The sequence below is a fragment of the Protopterus annectens genome, chromosome 8.part0, assembly GCF_019279795.1.
Source record: "Protopterus annectens isolate FY-2018-M chromosome 8.part0, PAN1.0, whole genome shotgun sequence".
Classification (NCBI taxonomy): Eukaryota; Metazoa; Chordata; order Ceratodontiformes; family Protopteridae; genus Protopterus; species Protopterus annectens.
Window position 1 is genome coordinate 8,790,650 of NC_056741.1, and position 20,000 is coordinate 8,810,649.

Consider the following 20,000-nt stretch of genomic DNA (forward strand, 5'->3'; position numbering starts at 1 on the left):
TTTCTGTTTAGGATGTCTGCAGATGCTAGGTTCAGAATTAATTTATGTATGTATGTATGCATGCATTTATTTATTTCAGTTTGTTACTAGGTGACATAGTTGATCACATGACCATTTCAGTCACAACCCTGGCCATAAGACATAGAAATATACAATCATCCTGCTCACATTTAAATAAATAGTACAATATGTTATGCATTAGGTAGTTCATTTGCTGGACAGAAAGGGAAAAACAGATATAAATATGGATGGTGCAGTGGTGCAGCGGTAGCATTATCACCTCACAGCAAGAGGTTCTCCGCTATGATTCTCAGCTAGGGTGCCTTCTGTGCTGAGTCTGTATGTCCTCCCTACATTCATGTGGGTTTCCTTTGGGTGCTCCAGTTTCCTCCCACATTACAAAGACATGCATCTGGAGCATTTCTCCTTGGGCCTCCACTGAAAATTGGCTTTGTTCCAAGTTAGACATTCCCGGTTAACAAATGTTAAAAAAAAAATAAATAAAATATTACAGTAAGAAACAATAATATTTAAAGAAAAGGAAGAAACATAGTTTGATCTCTGTTAAAGTGTTACTAAAATGGTAAGGTATCAAGTTATTTATAATATGTGCTATATTTACAAGGCAGTAAAGTCAAGGGCACAAAGATATCTGGAAACTTGGAGGTGAAATGTTATGCATGTATTAGAGTAAGTGTAAGAAGAGGAGAGCTGAATTAGTTATCCTTTGTCTATAAAGTACAAGTACTTATAATGGTTTCTCCCCTTTGCAAACAGAGAATGGTTTTGCTCCACTGACCTCTGAGTTATGAGCTCAGCACGCTTCTGCTGCACCACTCAGCTATCTCTCTGAGCTATTTCTGCACATCATGAGGTAACTATGCCTACTATGAACTAATAAATGAAAAATCAGAGGCACCAGAAGAGGACAAGTGGTCAAAAATACACCACACTCGACTGTGGAAAAAGCAGCTATTTTTTCTACAGTTGAGTGTGGTGTATTTTTGACCACTTGACCTATTTTGGTGCCTTTGGTTTTTCATTTGTTTGTGCACACTCTGCTTCAACTGAGTTTGAAAGAGTTTGAGGTCAGTTACATTCCAATATTAAATGCATACTGTAATAGTATATTACTCATAGTTAAAGTTACAGCATACTACATACATAGCTACATACTGTAGCAGTATATTGCACAGTAACATACTGCAGCAGTATATTACACACAGTTACATGCTGTTGTAGTATATTACACATAGTTACATGCTGTAGTAGTTTATTACACATAGTTATATATCCTAACTCCACAATCACACAACCTTGACCAGAAGGCATATTGACTATTTACATATTGATTACTGGACTAGAGCACTGATCACAGAATGACCAAGAACTAATTGATTAACAATGTCAGCGTGTAGTATCAGCTATCCTATTCACTGATTAACTGTGTACTTGACACTAAGAACTGCAACTGATGAAGATTCTTATGAGCCATCTCTTTTGAAGTACAAGACATTTCATACTGGGAAGGCATACACACATGCATGAACACACAAAGTCAAGGAAAAGCAGAACTGAGATTTTTACATTTTACTTATTACCTGAGATACACACTTGGCACAAGAGCCTCGTTTCTACCTAAGGAAACTTCTCAGTATCAGAAAGTCAGTAATCAGAGACCAAGGGAATCAAACCCAGCCTTAATCCTGTGTGCTTGCCATAAGAAATGATTTTTGCAACAGTTTAAACAAACTATATAAATAAAGAAGAAACATTAGATGCCCACAGTGCAGTGACAGAATTACACCTCCTCTCATGATGTATCTTGCCTCTGATGGATTTCTTTGCATTCAAGGTACAGTGTGTCAGCACATGCGCACGCACGCGCACACACACACACACACACACACACACACACACACACACACACACACACACACACACACCTTTGTCATGTTAGTTATTGTTGTTTGTACATTGCATTCATGCAAAGCAAAACGAATTTACAATTTAGGATGGAAACCTACTCAGTACTGATATGGTTGCTAAAGCAATCATACATGTCATAAAAAATGACTGAAATGGGACTTTTGTTGTAAACTTCTAGTTTTCGGAGTTGGTCTTTTTATCTTGATACAGATATATTAATTTTACTCTCATGGTTAGAAAATGAAGTATTAATCTAAATAAAAAGAAAGGAATGCAGGAGACTTGTCACCCATCCATATGTAGAAAGGGTTTTCCCCTATGGTCTCTTCTATAGACTGCTACCAACTAATGTGCAGTACCTATGACAACAATGACGTAACGATACAGTGTGATGCCTGAGCTATTACATTCAAAATGAAGTAGACAAGAAACCAGCTGTCATCAGCCAGAAAAAGAAATGTTTAACTTCTTTCCAGTCAATGTATTCTTTGTGTGCATTTTATTTTCACTTAAACTTACACAATGAGTATATGGTACTATCTCCACAATATCTGTTCCTCTTCCCATGGGACACTGGCAGGTGTTCACATTCTACTGCCCTGTACTTGAAAAAAAAGGGAAATGTCCTCCTACATCAAAATAATGTGGTGTGTGGGTAGTGGGTATTATATTAAAAAAAATGTCAATTTACATCTGTCATTCCTGTTATCTACATGTATTTGTACTCGGGCTGTTCATTTTTCAATGCCTGCTTTTTCAGTACAGAACACATGGCACCTCATCTTCCAGTGTTAGATTTTGAACTATGGCACATTAACTGCCACCAGATTTTTTATCTACAAAATATTGTGAATGCTCTATTTCCCAGTGGCAGCCACCCATCCCTAATACACAACACTGGGATGCCATATCTCCAAGCAAAGAGCACTAGGAATACCCATTTCATAAATGTCTCAGTCACTGTAACAACAACTATACTCCTATGCAACCAGAAAGGACCGATGACATTTCTAATATATTTAAACAGGATCCTTCTTTAATCACTGCAGTATTTCTCTCTACAGGCATAAGCATTTACAGAAGAGGTTTTGAATCGAATGTATGTTCCTGTTCTAACTTCTTCTTTTATAGGGCATTGACTTATGCTAAATCTATGTGCGTTCAAGATGAAAAAATAAAAAATGAAACCAACACCACTCTTCACTAATCAAAGAACACTCTCCATCTGCTTCCATTGGAGGAACACTGCATGCGTATCAAACTAAATACTGATGGAAAATCTTTGCCAGCTTTTCAGTACCATACTTGCAGGCACAAAAAATATATGCACACGTACATGCACAAAAGTACATATATACACATGTGCATGCACATTGCATACATGTCCACAGGGATGCATGTATAGCACGCTAGTATGCACAAAAATACACACACACACACACACACACACACACACACACACACACACACACACACACACACACACACATATACACACATTCATTTAATTGCAAATCAGTGAATATTAAGGATTCAATTACCTCTGGTGAGTTTTGAAACACTGTTTTAGTTATATATTCACAGGCAGGTACTAGACTTGCAATTCAGGAGAATAAACCAAATTACCGACTGAACTGTCAGGTAAATGAATTCCTCAAGGTCACAAAGTAGGCAGGTGGAGGCTGAAGGAATCAAACTCTGGACTACAGTAAGCAGCTAATTAACTCATAGCCTTAATTCTCTCTACTAGCTTTAGGGCTTGACAGGAGCATTCACTGTTGGTGTCTCCAGTGCAGGCAGATGGGCCCCCAGTTTAAGATCTCATCTGAAGGATGGCATCTCAAGGGTGTAGCACCCCTTATACTGCACTCTAGTGTCAGTACTGGAATATGAATTATAAACATCTGATGTGGGAAATACAGCCCACAGTTTTCTGAACTTCAAAGCACCAAAGTCAAAAGGATTTCTTGGTACACAGCTAACACTGTGTATATTGATAAGGGTTTTAACTAACTGGCCATTATCCATTAATCATGGCCATTGCTTTACTTTTTTGTCCAAACTTTTGACATGATCACTAAATTGAGGCAGGCTGATGAACTCTGACAATGGCAGGATAAAACTTCAGGACAAAATATAATGATATGAAGTAACTATGAGGCATTCTGTGGGATAGCACAAAATAACAATGCTATATATCAAGGCAAAGCCCCAGCATAAGCCTCATATTGCTGTACCTCAGAGTATTTTGTATCTCCTGAGGTATAATATACATAAATAGCAGGGTTGTATTTCTCCACAATAGGAGGTGCATGTGTGCCTCCCCCCCCCCACACACACACACAGAAAGCACTGTTAATGTGTAGCAGTGAGTTTTGCAATTCACTGTTATTTGAAGATTGCACTTTATTTTTGCAGTTTGCAGATTTATAGTGTCTCAAATAACGAAGTAATTAAGTATTTTTCCAAAACATTATAATACAATTATTTCCTTTACTCATATCAATAATTCACAGCTGTTAGTTTTCTGGAGAAGGAAAAATGTGTTTTTCTTTTTTTCAAACAGCCTAGAAGACATATATGTCAGATAGGTCACTCCTTAGAACAAAAATTCAGGACAGTCTTGTTTACAGCTTTAGCTGGAACCATGACACAATTTTTCTAAACATGTTATCCCAAAGTCACAGCATTTGCCAAAGCAAGAAGCTTTAGTTTGGTGAATATGTTCTCATGCTTTTGAAAAAAATGTTCATTTTGACATCTAATAGCTACTTACATTATAAATGAACAAGCAGCCCATTTAAAAATTAGCAAAAGAAGACTTTCTATTTGCCATGCAAATAGCCTTTGCCAACTTCACCTCAGCCGAGAATCGAAACGGAGAACCTCTTGCTGTGAGGCGACAACATTAGTTAAAAAGTTTCTAGAGATTATGTGGGGCTGGCCCAGAGTAGAGATGTCACAACAGGTTTCAGTTGTAGGGGTAGTTTCATAGCTAAAATTTACTTTCTGAGTATTTGTGCCTGTACAGGGCACTGCTAACCTCTTGATATAAAAACACCAAAAAAAAAAAAAAAAAAACTATTTCTTGTGACTGTGATGTTACAAGAAAACAACTTAAACTATCTTGACAAGGCTATTTCAAGCATTAGGGATCTTTAGAATGATTAAAGGCAAAATCAAACAGTAAAGTAGTAGAATTCTAAACATTAAGTGAAGTGCAAAACTTTAAAATAAATCTGTCTGCATAAGATGGAGCAGGATTGATTCAGCACCCCCGCTCAGAGTGTGGCAAGAATGCCAAGCAGATGGGAGCTCTACAAAAAGAGCAGGAGGCAACTTCCAGAGGGGGGAGAATTACTCAAGTTCAATACTGGTTTGCTAGATGGGCACTTAGCATTATGGATCCACGGAAAACAACGGGTAGGAAACAACTTAAATAGGTTCCACAACAGGCAATTGCAATGAAAGAGGGGAGGTTGGGACTTTGGAAGTCAGAATACCATAAGGAGCAGATGCCAAAGACACAGCCATTTAAAAACAAGAGAAGGTTTGTAGGGTTAGGAAAAACATAGTGGAGTTCAAATCCTGTGGTTAGAATTTCAAAAACTTCTAGCTTAATGTCTCACTGGGGCTGTGGCAGACTGAAAGAACAGCAGAAAAGACAGTAGTGAGGTAAACAGAATGGCAATGGAATGGGCAGGTACAGTGGATATAAAAAGTTTACACACCGCTGTAAAAAAATGCCAGGTTTTAGTCCTTCTATGTGGCACATCTCATTACTAAGGGTTTTACATCCAGGAAGAAAGAGGTCATTGTCTCCCTCTACTCTTCCCTCATTAAGCCAATCATCGACTACAATGCCCCATTTGGCATGTACCTCACTAGACACCTGCAACAACTGGAGAGGCCGCAAAAGTACTTCACAGAGAGGATCCTAGGCCTTAAACACTTTTCCTATATGGACAGACTCAAAAAACTCCAACTATGTTCTATCTCATATTGCTTACTTAGAGGTGATCTCTGCTTGACTTACAAAGCCATGTCTGACCCAGCTCTGTTAGAAATGCTACATCTAAAGAAATCCCAATCCCTCAGCACTACATGCTCCAGAGACCTCAACCTCATTACCACAATCAACAGAACATGCTGGAGGGGCAGGTTCATAACCCAGAGACTATAGACTTCCCATACATGTCAAGCAGAGCACCTCACTGGCCCTCTTCAAGAGAAATCTTGATGAGCGGATCGGAAGTAGAAAATTCACCCCGGGGATTACTCCAGTGGCTGTACTCAACAGAGGCACTGGGAACTAAGGTCGGGTGCACAGTGCCAGGGTAATCCTATGGGCTAGGCTTGTAAAGGCTCCAGGGTCATTAGCCTAGTACACACCTATGAACCTAAAACTTTTCCCACTTTTAATGTGACCTATAACCTGTACAATTCAATTGAAAAACAAACAAATCTCTTAGGGGAAAAATATAAAAAATAAAAAGTGTACAATATGCTGGTTGCATAAGTGTGCATATCCATAAACTAATACTTTGTTGTGTGTGCAAACCCTTAAACTAATACTTTGTTCAAGCACCTTTTGATTTAATTACAGCATTCAGTCTTCTTGGGTAGGAGTCTATCAGCACGGCACATCTTGACTTGACAATATTTGTCCACTCTTCCTTGCAAAAGAGCTCCAGATCTGTCAGATTGTGAGGGTATCTCTTGTGCACAGCCCTCTTCAAGTCACTCCACAGATTTTCTATTGGATTTAGGTCTGGGCTCTGGCTGAGCCATTCCAAAACTTTAATTTTCTTCTGGTGAAGCAATTCTTTTATTGATCTGGATGTATGCCTGGGGTCATTGCCATGTTGAAAGGTGAAATTCCTCTTCATCTTCAGCTTTCTAGCAGACTCCTGAAGGTCTTGGGCCAAAAGTTACTGGTATTTGCAACTGTTCATAATTCCCTCCACCTATAACCTGTAAAATTCAATTGAAAAACAAAAAAAAAAAAAGCCCCAGTTCCAGCTGAAGAAAAGCAACCCCAAAGCATGATACTGCCACCACCATGCTTCACCATGGGGATCATGATCTTCTGGTGATGTGAAGTGTTGTTTTTGCTCTAAACATAAATTTTGGAATTGTGGCCAGAAAGTTCAACCTTGGTCTCATCAGACCATAACACATTTTCCCACATGCTTTTGGAAGACTTGATGTATGTTTTGAAAATTTTAGCCAGGCCTGGATGTTTTTCTGTGTAGGAAAAGACTTCCATCTTGCAACCCTACCTAATAGTCCAGACATATGGCGAGTACGGGAGATTGTTGTTCCATGTAGTACACAACCAGTACTTGCCAGAAATTACTGCAGCTCCTTCAGTCTTGCTGTAGGTCTCTTTGCAGCCTCTCTGACCAGTTTTCATCTTGTCTTTTCATCAATTTTGGAGGGACGTTCAGTTCTTTGCAACGTCACTGTTGTCCCATATTTTCTCCACTTTTTAATGACTGCCTTCACTGTGTTCCATGGTATATCAAATGCTGTGGAAATGTTTTTGTACCCTTCTCCTGACTGATACCTTTCAACAATAAGATCCCTTTGATGCTTTGTAAGCACTCTGCGAACCATGGCTTTTGCTGTAGCAGGCAACTGAGTAAATGTCAGGAAAATCCTGCTAGGATAGCTGAACTTTATTTGGGGTTAATCAGAGTCTCTTTAATTGATGGCGGGTGTGTACCCAAGAAGACTGAATGTTCTAATTAAATCAAAAGGTGCTTAACCAAGTATTAGTTTAAGGGTATGCACACACAACAAAGTATTAGGTTAAGGGTGTGCACACTTATGCAACCGGCGTATTGTAAGTTTATTTTTTATATTTTTTTCCCCTAACAGATTTGTTTTTCAATTGAATTTTACAGGTTATAGATCACATTAAAGGTGGGAAAAGTTGTGAAATGATTTATTGTGGTGTCATTTTTTTATATCACAAAAACCTGGCATTTTAACAGGGGTGTGTAAACTTTTTAAATCCACTGTATATACAGCTGCAAAAAGTACTGAAGCACAAATGTATGATGCCTTCCTTTTGATCATGTTCAGTTTACAGCCCCAAGATAACTCTAATGAAAATATGACCCAGTGGATTGATCTGGTTAACAAGTACATAAATTAATATAATATTTAAATCTGACCCTTTTCTGGACATCCCCCCTCTCCCCACACACACACACACACACACACACACATTTTTTTGGCTTTGTCTGGAAATCTTGAGCAAAGACATTGATAGGTGGTTTGGTCTGTTCCTAATAAAATGTGTGGTTTCTGACAATTTAGAAGAATTGTAGTCATTAAATAATGACAGGCATATTGGTTTCACACATTAGAAAATGCTTGCTAACACATTTCTTTTTTAATTTTAGCAGCTTTCTAAGCATAGTTAATTTCTGTTCATGGTTCTATACTGTTTCTGATTTTTGAGATACATTTCTGAGTTAGCATTTATGGACTTATTTAACTAATATCTGAGGGTACAGCCATACATGTAACTGCAACTGATGTGTGTGCATGTGTTTGGGTTTCTGTGCTTGTCTATACGCATAAAATATAATTATCAACTGTCTATCACTTTTATCCACCATATTCATGGTCTGTTCCTCATAAAATGTGTGGCTTTCTGGTGAAGTGTCGTGGTCCATCATCATGAAATAATTACAAACATGAGTTTTGGACTTTCAGAAAATGCTTCCTAATGCAAAACCTGATATGCTAGCAACTTTCTAAGTATGGAAGACCAATATTTAAAATCTGTTCCTGACTAAGAGGTTGAGACGGCTCTGCGGTGCAGTAAGACGCATTGCATGCTTATCAAAGCAGGAAGTATAAAAGCACTTCTAGGTCATTATGTATTTGATCGCAGGAAAACATCTGATGTGTACTCAGTCATAAAAGGGGTTTAACTGATAGTCACATGTGTGTGTGTGTATGTGTGTGCATGTGTGTGTGTGTTTGTGTGTATGTGTGTGCGTGTGTGTGTGTGTATGTGTGTGTGTGTGTGTGTGTGTGTGTGTGTGTGTGTGTGTGTGTGTGTGTGTGTGTGTGTGTGTGTGTGTGTGTGTGTGTGTGTGTGTGTGTGTGTGTGTGTGTGTGAGTGTGTGTGTGTGTGTGTGTGTGTGTGCGTGTGTGTGTGTGTGTGTGTGTGTGTGTGTGTGTGTGTGTGTGTGTGTGTGTGTGTATATGTGTGTGTGTGTGTGTGTGTGTGTGCGTGCGTGTGTGTGTGTGTGTGTGTGTGTGTGTGTGTGTTTATAAATATTTGGTTCTTGCATTCCAGAGTAGTTATGGTGTAAAGGAAGGAATCGATTGCAGTAAACAGGGATATATCATCATATAAACCTTGTTCCCTGGGCATGATCCTTGCTTTCCTTGTATTGTTGAATGTTGACAGACTTACACCATCTGGTATCCATGCCCAACACTACAACCTGTGAGAGATGCACTTATCTAGCCAAACTGGAGGTAAAGCTCTCTCCAACCAAGACTGAACTTGACAGTCATGAGGAGAAGGTAAACATTTGCACCACACAACACTCATCACATAATCTCACTAAATCTACACCACCAAAATCCACACATAGTAACACAAAAAATTTGCGGAGGCTCTCAGTAATAATCTGTCTAAGCAACAGAGACCTCCAAAGCAGAAACGCAAGCAACCTTCATCCCCCAACACAACCCAAATGACACATAGCCCACAGACTCAGTGTGCCACTCAACCACAACCAATAAAACAAAACAACATACTCAACACACTAGTCATAGGTTACTCTATAGTCAGGCACACTGATGTTCCACTCACCAGACAAAACAAGAAGAAGGTTACTGTCAGCTGCCAGTCAGGTGCCAGGATCCGCCACATAACCCATGCACTCAGGTCACTCCACAACAAGTACAAATATGACTCTGTCATTGTCCATGTTGGTGTGAATGACCTGAGACGTACCTCCCTGGACTACATGAAAAGAGACATGGAAGAGCTCTCCGATCTTGTAGCCCAGGCAGGTATGACCCTAGCCCTGAGTAGCATTCTGCCATCACCCAGAATGATTCTGCAGTACAAGGACAAAATAATTAACTTCAGCAATTGGCTACGCTTCTGGTATCATTCTAAGGGGATCTAGTATCTGTCTGCTTGGGATGACATGGTCGACAGACCATGATGTTTTGCCACAGATGGCCTGCAACTGTCACCCCTGGGATTCTGGATACTGGCTAAGGCACTTGCTGCCCCTATAGTGCTTTCTTTAGGCAAGGTTCAAATAACAAATTCACCACTGTAACAGGAACAGGCAAGCAAAAACTGAGGGTAATGCTACTCAATGCTAGAAGTCTAAATCTCAAAATGCACTCACTCGAGGCACTCGTTAAAATGGAGAACATTGATATGTGACTGAGTCCTGGATCAAGGCTCCAGAGAGCACCCCTGTACTACCAGTCTATAAGTTATACCACACATTTCGGCCATGTAACCTGGACCGAAACACCAAAGGCAGAGGTGTGTCCATATTCATTAAGGATATCTACACCTCCAGGCTAGTTACTCAGCATAATGCATAATGCATCCGAGGTTATCCAAGTGCAACTAACTCTGGGCAAAACTGCAATCCAAATTGTAGCTTGCTACAGATCCTCCACCATGCCCCAGGATTCCCACTCCTCTTTTCTTGATGTACTGGAAAATATTAGGGTTCAAACAAGCACCCTAATAATGGGCAACTTCAACTACCTCACCATTAACTGGGAAAACTACTCGTGTACCAACTCCTTAGCTCAACACTTTCTGGAATTCATAAACTTCAATGCCCTGGATCAACTTATCCAGACCCCCACCAGGGGCAACAATAGACCTAGTCATTACCAACATGAGTGGCCGGCGTTCCACACCTGAAGTCAACTCCTCGTTGGTCCGATCCGACCATAAGCTAATCACCCTTGATATCCACATCCCGCTCCCACCCCCCATTAAGGAGACCATGGTAAAAAATTTCTCCAAAGCCAACTTCATGATTCTTAAGACAGAAGTGATGAACTTCATGACACCCATGCAGATGGACAATACAGTTACAACTGCTGAATCCTACACAAATGCACTCTATAAGCACTTACACGAGTGCATGGATCGTGCTATCCCAAACAGAACCAAGATGCTATCCTCCAAAAAAAGGAAGCCAATCTGGTGGTCCTCTGCCATAAACAAACTGTACAACAGAAGGAAGAAACTGTTGCAAAAGAGAGTAAAATCCCATGAGTGGAGGAGCTCCCTGGTCAGTGTCAGTAGGAAGCTGAGATCCCTTATAAGATCCTCCAAAGCTAGCTACAAAAACAAAATCACCACTAATTCTAAGGACAGGCACAAAGCATTCTGTAGCTATGTCAAGAATCTCGATGGCAACATCCAGATCTGCTCTGAGTTACAGCACAACTGCATGAAAATTACAGAACCAACTGATATTTCCAACATCCTGGCAGATAGGTTCAGTGCTAACTTTACCACCCCCTCACCCCCTAAAGGGCCCATATCTATACAGGAAGCATGCAGAGTCCCTGTAATCACAACTACGCAGGTAAAATCTGCACTCTCTAAAGCCAAAAATACAGCATCCATGGGACTGGACAACATCCCAGGCTGCGTTTTACATGAACTTCAGAATGAACTGGCTCTCCACTTAAGCACCATGTTCAGTAATAGCCTCGCATTAGGCTTTGTGCCCGCTGAATGGTGCACAGCAACAGTTATCCCATTCCACAGAGAGGGAGCCACCACTGATCCCGGGAACTATCGACCTATTAACCTGATGAGCCTGGTCTGCAAGGTCATGGAACGTATCATCATGGAACTCATAAACAAAGACATTGGTAACCACCAAACTCTGGATCCCACCCAGTTCGGGTTTGTGAAAGGCAGATCATGCCTCCTGAACCTGATTGACTTCTTTGAGGCAGTCACCAAAGCTGTAGATGAGGGTATGGTGGTTCACACAGCCTATCTTGACCTCGCCAAGGCTTTCAACACCATCCCCCATTCTGGAATTATAGCTAAACTCACTAAACTAGGTATAAATCCCTATGTCACAAGATAGGTTGACAAGTGGCTCACTGATAGAACCCACACTGTAAAAGTTGCAGACTCCAAATCGGACCTCAAAGCAGTGACAAGTGGAGTACCACAGGGTTCCATCCTGGGACCTCTCCTGTTTGGTATCCACTTCTCTGAAGTACAGGCTAACACAGAAGGCCTCGGGCTAATGAAGTTCACAGATGACTGCAAACTAGGAGCCATAGTCAAGTCCCCAAATGATGTGGACATCCTACAGAAGGGCCTCCCTGAGACAGATGCCTGGTGTCAGAGCCATGACCTCAAGCTCAATGCCAAAAAGTGCAGTGTCATCCCCTTTGATAAAAACTCTGTACCCATGAACTACCACATAGGCAGCAATCTACTTAACACCGAATGTGTGATAAGAGACATTGGGACCCAGGTGGACAGTAGTCTCTCCTTTGATAGTCACATCAACACAGTAGTCAGGAAGTCCTTCCACGTGGCACACTTCATCACAAAAGGGTTCTCATCTAGGAAAAAAGAGGTCTTTGTTCCCCTCTACTCGACACTCATTAACCCATTATAGAGTACAATGCCCCTTTTGGAATGTACCTCACAAGACATCTGCAGCAGCTGGAAAGGCCACAGAAGTACCTCACAAAGAGGATTACTGGCCTCAAGCAAATGCACTACACAGACTGCCTCAAAAAACTCCAGCTTTACTCTGTAGCATATCGCCTACTCCAAGGTGATCTCTGTCTAACATATAAAGCTATGTCAAACCCAGAGCTGTTGGACATGCTACACCTAAAGAAATCCCAATCCTGCTGAGCTACACACTCTAGGGACCTAAACCTTGTCACCACAATAAACAGGACATGCTGGAGGGATAGATTCCTGTCCCAGAGACTTCCCATACTCTGGAACAGGCTACCCATCTATGTCAAGCAAAGTTCTTCATTAGCACTCTTCAAGAAAAATTTTGATGAGTGGATGAGAAATAGGAAATACACCCCGGGGATCACTTCTGTGTCTCTGCTCGACAGTGGCACAGGAAAATAACTTTCTTGGGTGGCGTAAGCCAGGGAACCTTGTTGGCTAGGCTTACATAGGCCCTTGGATCGATAGCCTAGTACTTACCTATGAACCTATGAATTATGAACAGAGGTAGCTTACAAATGCCTGGCCCTCAATGTCCTATTTGGATAGAAGACATCATTATTCTTTTGGGGAAACTTGTCTAGGCTTAGAAAGCCCCCCCCCCCAGGTCAATTGCTTAGTAACAATTTACGAAACTGTGAAACTATGGCAGTGTTTTATTATTTAGTTGTGAATAAATTTGCAACATAAAGTGTATGAGTTTAATGTTAATGATTTAAATGTGAATGCATTTTAATTATTATTTTTGGCATGCAGGTGAGAAATGCACTGTGTATGGGCTACAATAGTTTGTCTGGCAGTTTACACTGAAAATTTCAAATGCCGTTTTGTGAACTTTGAATGTCAAAAGGCAATTTTCAAAGTCGTATAACGGAGATTCAAAATATGTTGAACCTGCGACAGTAAATGCTAGTGTGCATTCGCTGTTGTGAGATTGTCATATACTGATAGGAGATCTCACTATGGTGAGGATCGGGAACTCTACCATTTTCCTTACTATAGTGCGATCTCGGAGATGTAATATACAAGTAGCAGGGGGTGTGGGGGTGCAGAGGGGCTTGCCCCCCTGCAAAACATGTGTTGAACATCACCGGATGTTCAGATAAGTTCGAAAATTGTCAACAAGTTGAATTCGACTTGCTGACACTTTTCTTGTTTTATTATTTTGGTTGGTCGATGTTGTTAATTTTGACAATGTTTTTCGAGTATGTGATTACTCACAAAAATGTTGTCGAAATTTTGATAGCAAACCTTGTCTGGCACTTAGTGCAGATGAGTAAGTCGCTGAGCTATTAGTGAGCTGCTTATGTAGTACAATGTTTGATTCACTCCACTGACATTTGTTTTCTGTGTGGCTCTGGCCAAATCACTTCATCAGGCAGTACTCTAGAGCTGCTCCTAAAATGGGTAATTTCTGCCTAGGTGGGTATTGCAAGCTGTTAACAAATGTGTTACTAATTTGCCTCTTGAACTCCTGAACCATTCCCATATCTACTAATTAGTATATCATTATATGTCATTTGACTATGAATCCCACCAAATCACTTATAGTTTAATGGGTTGCCAGATGTTTTTTAATACTTGTTAGTTTCTCAAGTGAATAGAAGTTTGTTGTTGCTCAAGCTAAGTCCTTTTTCAAAGTGGGAGCATTTTGTTTTGTTTAGCAAATGACTCTCAGTGTTTTTGCTGTAAAATTTAAAATACTTTTTAAATTAAATCCAAATTTCTGATCAGTTCAAAACAGGTACAATTTGCTGCTGTTGAATTTGTGTTATGAGATCCTTTTTATCTTTTTACTGAGGTACAAATGTCTTTGCACAGTTCTGTCACTTCTGTTGTTAGTTACAGATCTGATTTCTTACACTGTAGTTTCTTACATTTTATCAAAAAATGTAGTTATTGTGTGTGTTGCAATGTATTACGAGGATGTGTAAATATGTTACTAGACTACGGTATTTCTTGTTCTTTTCTTAAGAGAAATATAGGGAAATAGTGTTTTATGCTTAGCAGTAGAGTGTCGGTGAATTGTTTATATTCTAAATTTTATTTTATTTTTTATTTTTTTTTGTATTTTGATGCCCTACTTGCCCAACCATCTTGTGCTCCAGCAAAAAAAAAGGATATTGGGAGCCATAGATTTTGTTAAGCAATGTAATAGCCAGAGAATTGTTATGGCTAGGCTTGTATAGGCCCAAGGGCTGATAGCCTAGTACCAACCTATGAACCTATGTATACTCTTCCCATCTAGTGTGTACAGAAGAGTATAATTTCCTCTTTACTGTGCAGACCTGCAGCATGCTATACAATTAGGCAGGGCTGACCTTTGGTCAACTGGTGCCCTAGGCAAAAAGGCTCCACAGTATCCCCCACTCCACCTGGCGCTACCATCTTGGCATAACTACCCCACCCAGATTACTGGAAAAACACCCCTGCTAGAGCAGCACACTAGGCGGCTATCTAGTTGGCCTATGCCTAAGGCCGGCTATGCAATTAGGAAAAAAAACAGCTATTATTTAAATTCTTACAGTATCTGAATTCTATGTTTGCAAATATGGTTGCAAATGCAGACTCCTGTATTAAAGTTTAGTAGCACTTGCTTTAATTTGAACTCAGAATGTTGGAACCCTGGGAACAACATTATTCTATATACTGACCACAAAATTACATTTCCCAGTTCTGCATTTCCTTGTCGGATATATAAGCTATGGTTTCCTGCATTAGAAATGCTGTGGCTTTGTTCCTGTAACTTTAAACATAAAATGCAAACAGTTTCATGCTGTATAAAAGCATTAATGGCTTACGAATGAAAATTATTCAAAAATGTAATTCTGCTTGTGAGTTATGCACCTAAATTGTGTTTTCAGAATATGCTATCTGGCACATGATTCTTCCTTTAGGCTTCCCTACAACCCAACGGGTGTAAAATCAACAAGTTCTAGCTAACCAAGTTAAATCTCCCAAATACTGAACTTATCAATTACTATTCATAATAAGCAATCACTTCCAGCATATTTTTATGTGTGCTTTTCTTATGACTTTCACCTTTCTACATGGTTGTATGACTGTGGAATTTTTGTGTGTGTGTATATTTATATTCATATGTATAGGTAAAGGGGTATGGGGGGCAAAGTCTTCCACAGTGGGGTGCAGAGTGAATGCTCCCTGCAAAAAAAAAAAAAAAAAAATCCTTGAAGAAAAGTCTTGTTGAGTTGAAGGTTTGACTAGTTGTTTTTATCTGAGGTACCTTGATAAGACATAGGTGAAATCTTGTTTCTTGACATCCAGAAGCTAGATTTTTTCTAGCAGTTTAATGCTGTGGACTAGGCTTATGAATTACTCATGAATTTCAGCCTGTAGTCCTGAGTTTGATTCATTCGGTCTTCATCCTATCATGCGACCCTAAAAACAAGTCTGCTAACTAAAAAGTGTTTCTCAGTCACACATGAAAATAGTCCCCTGGACCAAGTGAGTCTACCTGTTTAACATATAAATAAAAAATGTCTGGATAAGATATCCCATAGCTGCAAAGGCATTCCTTAGATTAGGCATACAGAACTCTGACTTTGTGTGTTCCTGACCTTGCCATCTGCTTTAATTGTATTTTGCTTTAAATGTATTTTCAACCCACAACTTGTATCGCACTCTCTGTGGGTTGCTAACTTCTTGTCTGTGTCTGTTGTAAGTTAGCACCCAGGGACCTTAAACATGGTCCGTGTCTGTTGTAAGATAGCAACCAGGAACCTTAAACATGGTCCGTGTCTGTTGTAAGCTAGCAACCAGAAACCTTAAACATGGTCCATGTCTGTTGTAAGCTAGCAACCAGGATCCTTAGACATGGTCTGTGTCTGTTGTAAGCTAGCAACCAGGAACCTTAAACATGATACTCTCCATATTGCATTTATGATCATTTGCTTATAAATCTATACCAGGAATCCTGATCCTTGAAAAATCATGTGTAGTGAAGCAGAAAAATTAGCTTACTGGTAGCAGTTATAATGTAAAGTATTACGGTACTATTTTAAATATTGAGTATTGTATCTTAAGCCTAAAACTCAGATGCTTAATCTATCTTCTGAGTTACAAATCCAGAAATCCAGGAATGAGACACCACATTTCTGTTATATGAACCTGGAGTGTTAGACAAACAGATTTCACTCTAAACTTGGGACAAAGGCAATGCATCTCTATTAAGTTACAGCTGTTTAGTATACACCGCTAGCACTGAGCTACAAAACCAGACTCTTGAGCATGCAGTTTTGCTTCCCGAATCTATATTCTTGTGCTGTCATCCTTGAACCTATGATTCTATGCTCTGAGCTGGAATACTGACCCTTTGTGAATGTAGTTGGTACCCCAGTAGCTTCAGAAATAATAAAAACCCACCCGTTTGATTCTAGTTCCAGTATCATCTTTAGAAACACTTCCCAACAATACCTATATTGCATAGAGCGGAATTAATAGTCAAAGTTCATTTGATGCCATACCTGCATATTTGCAGCCTGCCAGGATTCCGTTACTGTTAGAAGGATCACCAGCCAAATATATGCCATTTCTGAAGCAAGTTTTCTTTTCAAAGCAACTGTTGCACCTTATCCTCACTTAAAGAAAGTTCTGGTTAAGCCATGATTACAACATAAATGACAAACTTAGAGGTTCGAGGGGAAGGGTATGCAACGGTCAGGTAGTTACAGTAGATCGTTGTGCAGTTCTAAAACAAGCGCTGTGGTGAGCACATCTTGTTCTTGTCAGTGTTTAACACGTCTTCTGGGCTGCTGAATGTAAAGCTTATTTCGTCTTCTTCCTCTCTGCCGTCTGATATTCTCAGAAGTCAGTGTTTCAATTTTTTTTATTGTGATTAGGCAATATATAAAGGAAAGCTCAGTATAAACCCATTGTCAACAAATACAGCATAAGAAAATGTTCCATAAAAGTAGAACAAACACTTCTATCGCAGACAGTCAGAAGCAGCACAAAAGAAGATCCAGTCCTGGGTCTGCAATGAACAATGTACAAACACCTGACAAATAATTTGGTGTAAAATCACTATCAGATTGTCTTTCTTTAAGTTGAAACTGAAGGCAGTAACAGCGAGATGGATAGAAATAATGGGACAATACCTGCTATGTCTATGTAGTCACTGAGGACGTTAGCTCTGCTCACAGTAGCACCCACTTCCTGCTTCAACATGTTAAATTTTTAGTAGCTCGCATAACTTAAACACTCTAGTGAAATAGCATAGTCTCTTTAACAGCTTTTCTCTGCAAAGAACATTTCAGGCATCTGTAGCGTGCCTGTCTGATTCTTCACACAGAAAAATGAAGGAACTTTTTTCAAAACTTTTTATTTACAACCTAAATATGCATTGACTAGGCATAGTAAAACACTTGGTAATTAGACACACACAAATACACCTTAAATTTATAGAATTCTAACCATGATTTCACAGATCCCAGACAAGCCCTGTGTTTTAGTCTGGGAACTGGTGCAGAGAATTAAGGCTATGAGATGTCAATAAGCTACTTCCTGTAGTACAGAGTTTGATTCCATTAGCCTACATTTGGGTTGGGGGTTAGTATAATGGTTAAGGTGTTTACCTCACAAACACAAAGTACAGGGTTTGATTATCATCTTTGAGAGAGAGGGAGATTGGCTAGGCTTAAAATGGCGCTCAAGGCAGCTAGCCTAGTACTTACCTAGGAACATATGAGTGGTTCACTTAGCTGACTCTGAGGACTAATAAAGAGATAGATGGGGGGGGTGATGAGCAGAACACCATAAATGGGGTATGTCTTAGTAAAACTTACTGAAAGTGCTTGTTAGGGGGACAAATCAAAAAGATGACATTTAAGATAATTCATTCTTTATGTAATGCCATCAGCATGTCCACAGTTTTACAAGCTTGGTGGCAGTTGTTTAAGTTTAGTGGAAGTCGTGGATTACCTACATTTGATTTTACTGATATTTACCACCTTTTTTGCAAAACAAATGTAAGGTAATTTTTAGATTTCAAAACAGATATTATAGGTCATCGAGAGGTATACATATTGACTGTCTCTGATGCTTAGGGTAATGTCCCTTATTTTGGTTCAAAATTTTGCTTTGTCCCTCCAAATATTGATTTTTTAAGAGATGATAAGAGTACAGTAAACAAATAATGACAGTTAGTTATTAAAACTGCAGATGTTTTTGTTGCATAAAATGCATGATAATGCCCATTCATTTACATCCTCTTATTCTGTCAGTCAGTCCTGTGATTTGGGACTTTTGTCCCTAATTTGTTTTGCCTTTGTTCCCAGTTATGGAGGCAAGAGGGTGACATCTGTGTTGGGAAGCATATGTAAACATGAGGTTATAAGGACAGAGGCCTGACTGAGGTTATAAGGGTTTATGTTCCACTAAATGGTTAATAAAAAAAACAAAGAAGAAGAGGTTGCAAGTACATACCATGAAGGAACTCTGAAGGAAATATTAAGTGGAGAAGAGGGGATTATGCATTTGTTAATACTGAATGACTTTTATGTCAGGTACTTGTCATACCTTTTTCAGGTGTCATCATTACAATCCTGTGATACACCTCCTAATATATATATATATATATATATATATATATATATATATATATAGGTCCCCTATGAAATCCCAAACGCACAGAATCCCGACGCCCAAAATACTGAGACGAAAAGCCTGAAACCCCACATTACCAAAACGTTGAAATCGCGAAATTCAAAATCACGAAACTAATACATACATACAGCACACACACAAACATACACACACCCTCCCCCCATAACCAAACAAACCACCCTACACTAAAGATAAGCAGGGGGGCTTCACCTCCCGCAACCCCCATGTGGGGGGCTGTGCCCCCCACACCCCCCTACTTTATTATCCTAACTCCGAGATCACAACCACACATTACAGTCCCTCACACACACACACACACACACACACACACACACACACACACACACACACACACACACACACACACACACTATACTTCATACACATTCCTTTTGTTTATTTTATTTTTGTGTTTAGCAGTTGTTTACTATCCTGTCTCTGCTTTCTCGATGCACTAAACTGGCCCTTCTCACATATGCCATTTATCTTCTTCTTAATACCACTGGACAATTGCACCTAAATTTTTTCCACAATTTTGTGATTTTCATCTTTTCAATTTTAAATCGATTGCACAATTACATATATCACTAAAATTATTGATTGTGTTTCCATATTTAAATACATATAATAAATGATGCAGCTGTTTTAACTAAATGTTGCAGTATATTGTAAATAAATCCATATTAAATCATTTTTCAGG

General features: G+C 39.5%; 1 protein-coding gene across 1 annotated transcript in view; it reads right to left on the bottom strand.

Annotated features, from left to right (window-relative positions):
* The window catches only part of LOC122807959 (tumor necrosis factor receptor superfamily member 14-like), a 580,779-nt gene extending 563,051 nt beyond the window's left edge, over positions 1-17,728 (bottom strand). The window contains exon 1 of the mRNA XM_044078991.1: positions 17,161-17,728. Within this exon, the coding sequence (XP_043934926.1) occupies positions 17,161-17,226 (66 nt within the window). The 5' untranslated portion in view covers positions 17,227-17,728. The remainder of the gene's footprint in view (positions 1-17,160) is intronic.
* Positions 17,729-20,000: the final 2,272 nt, after the last annotated feature.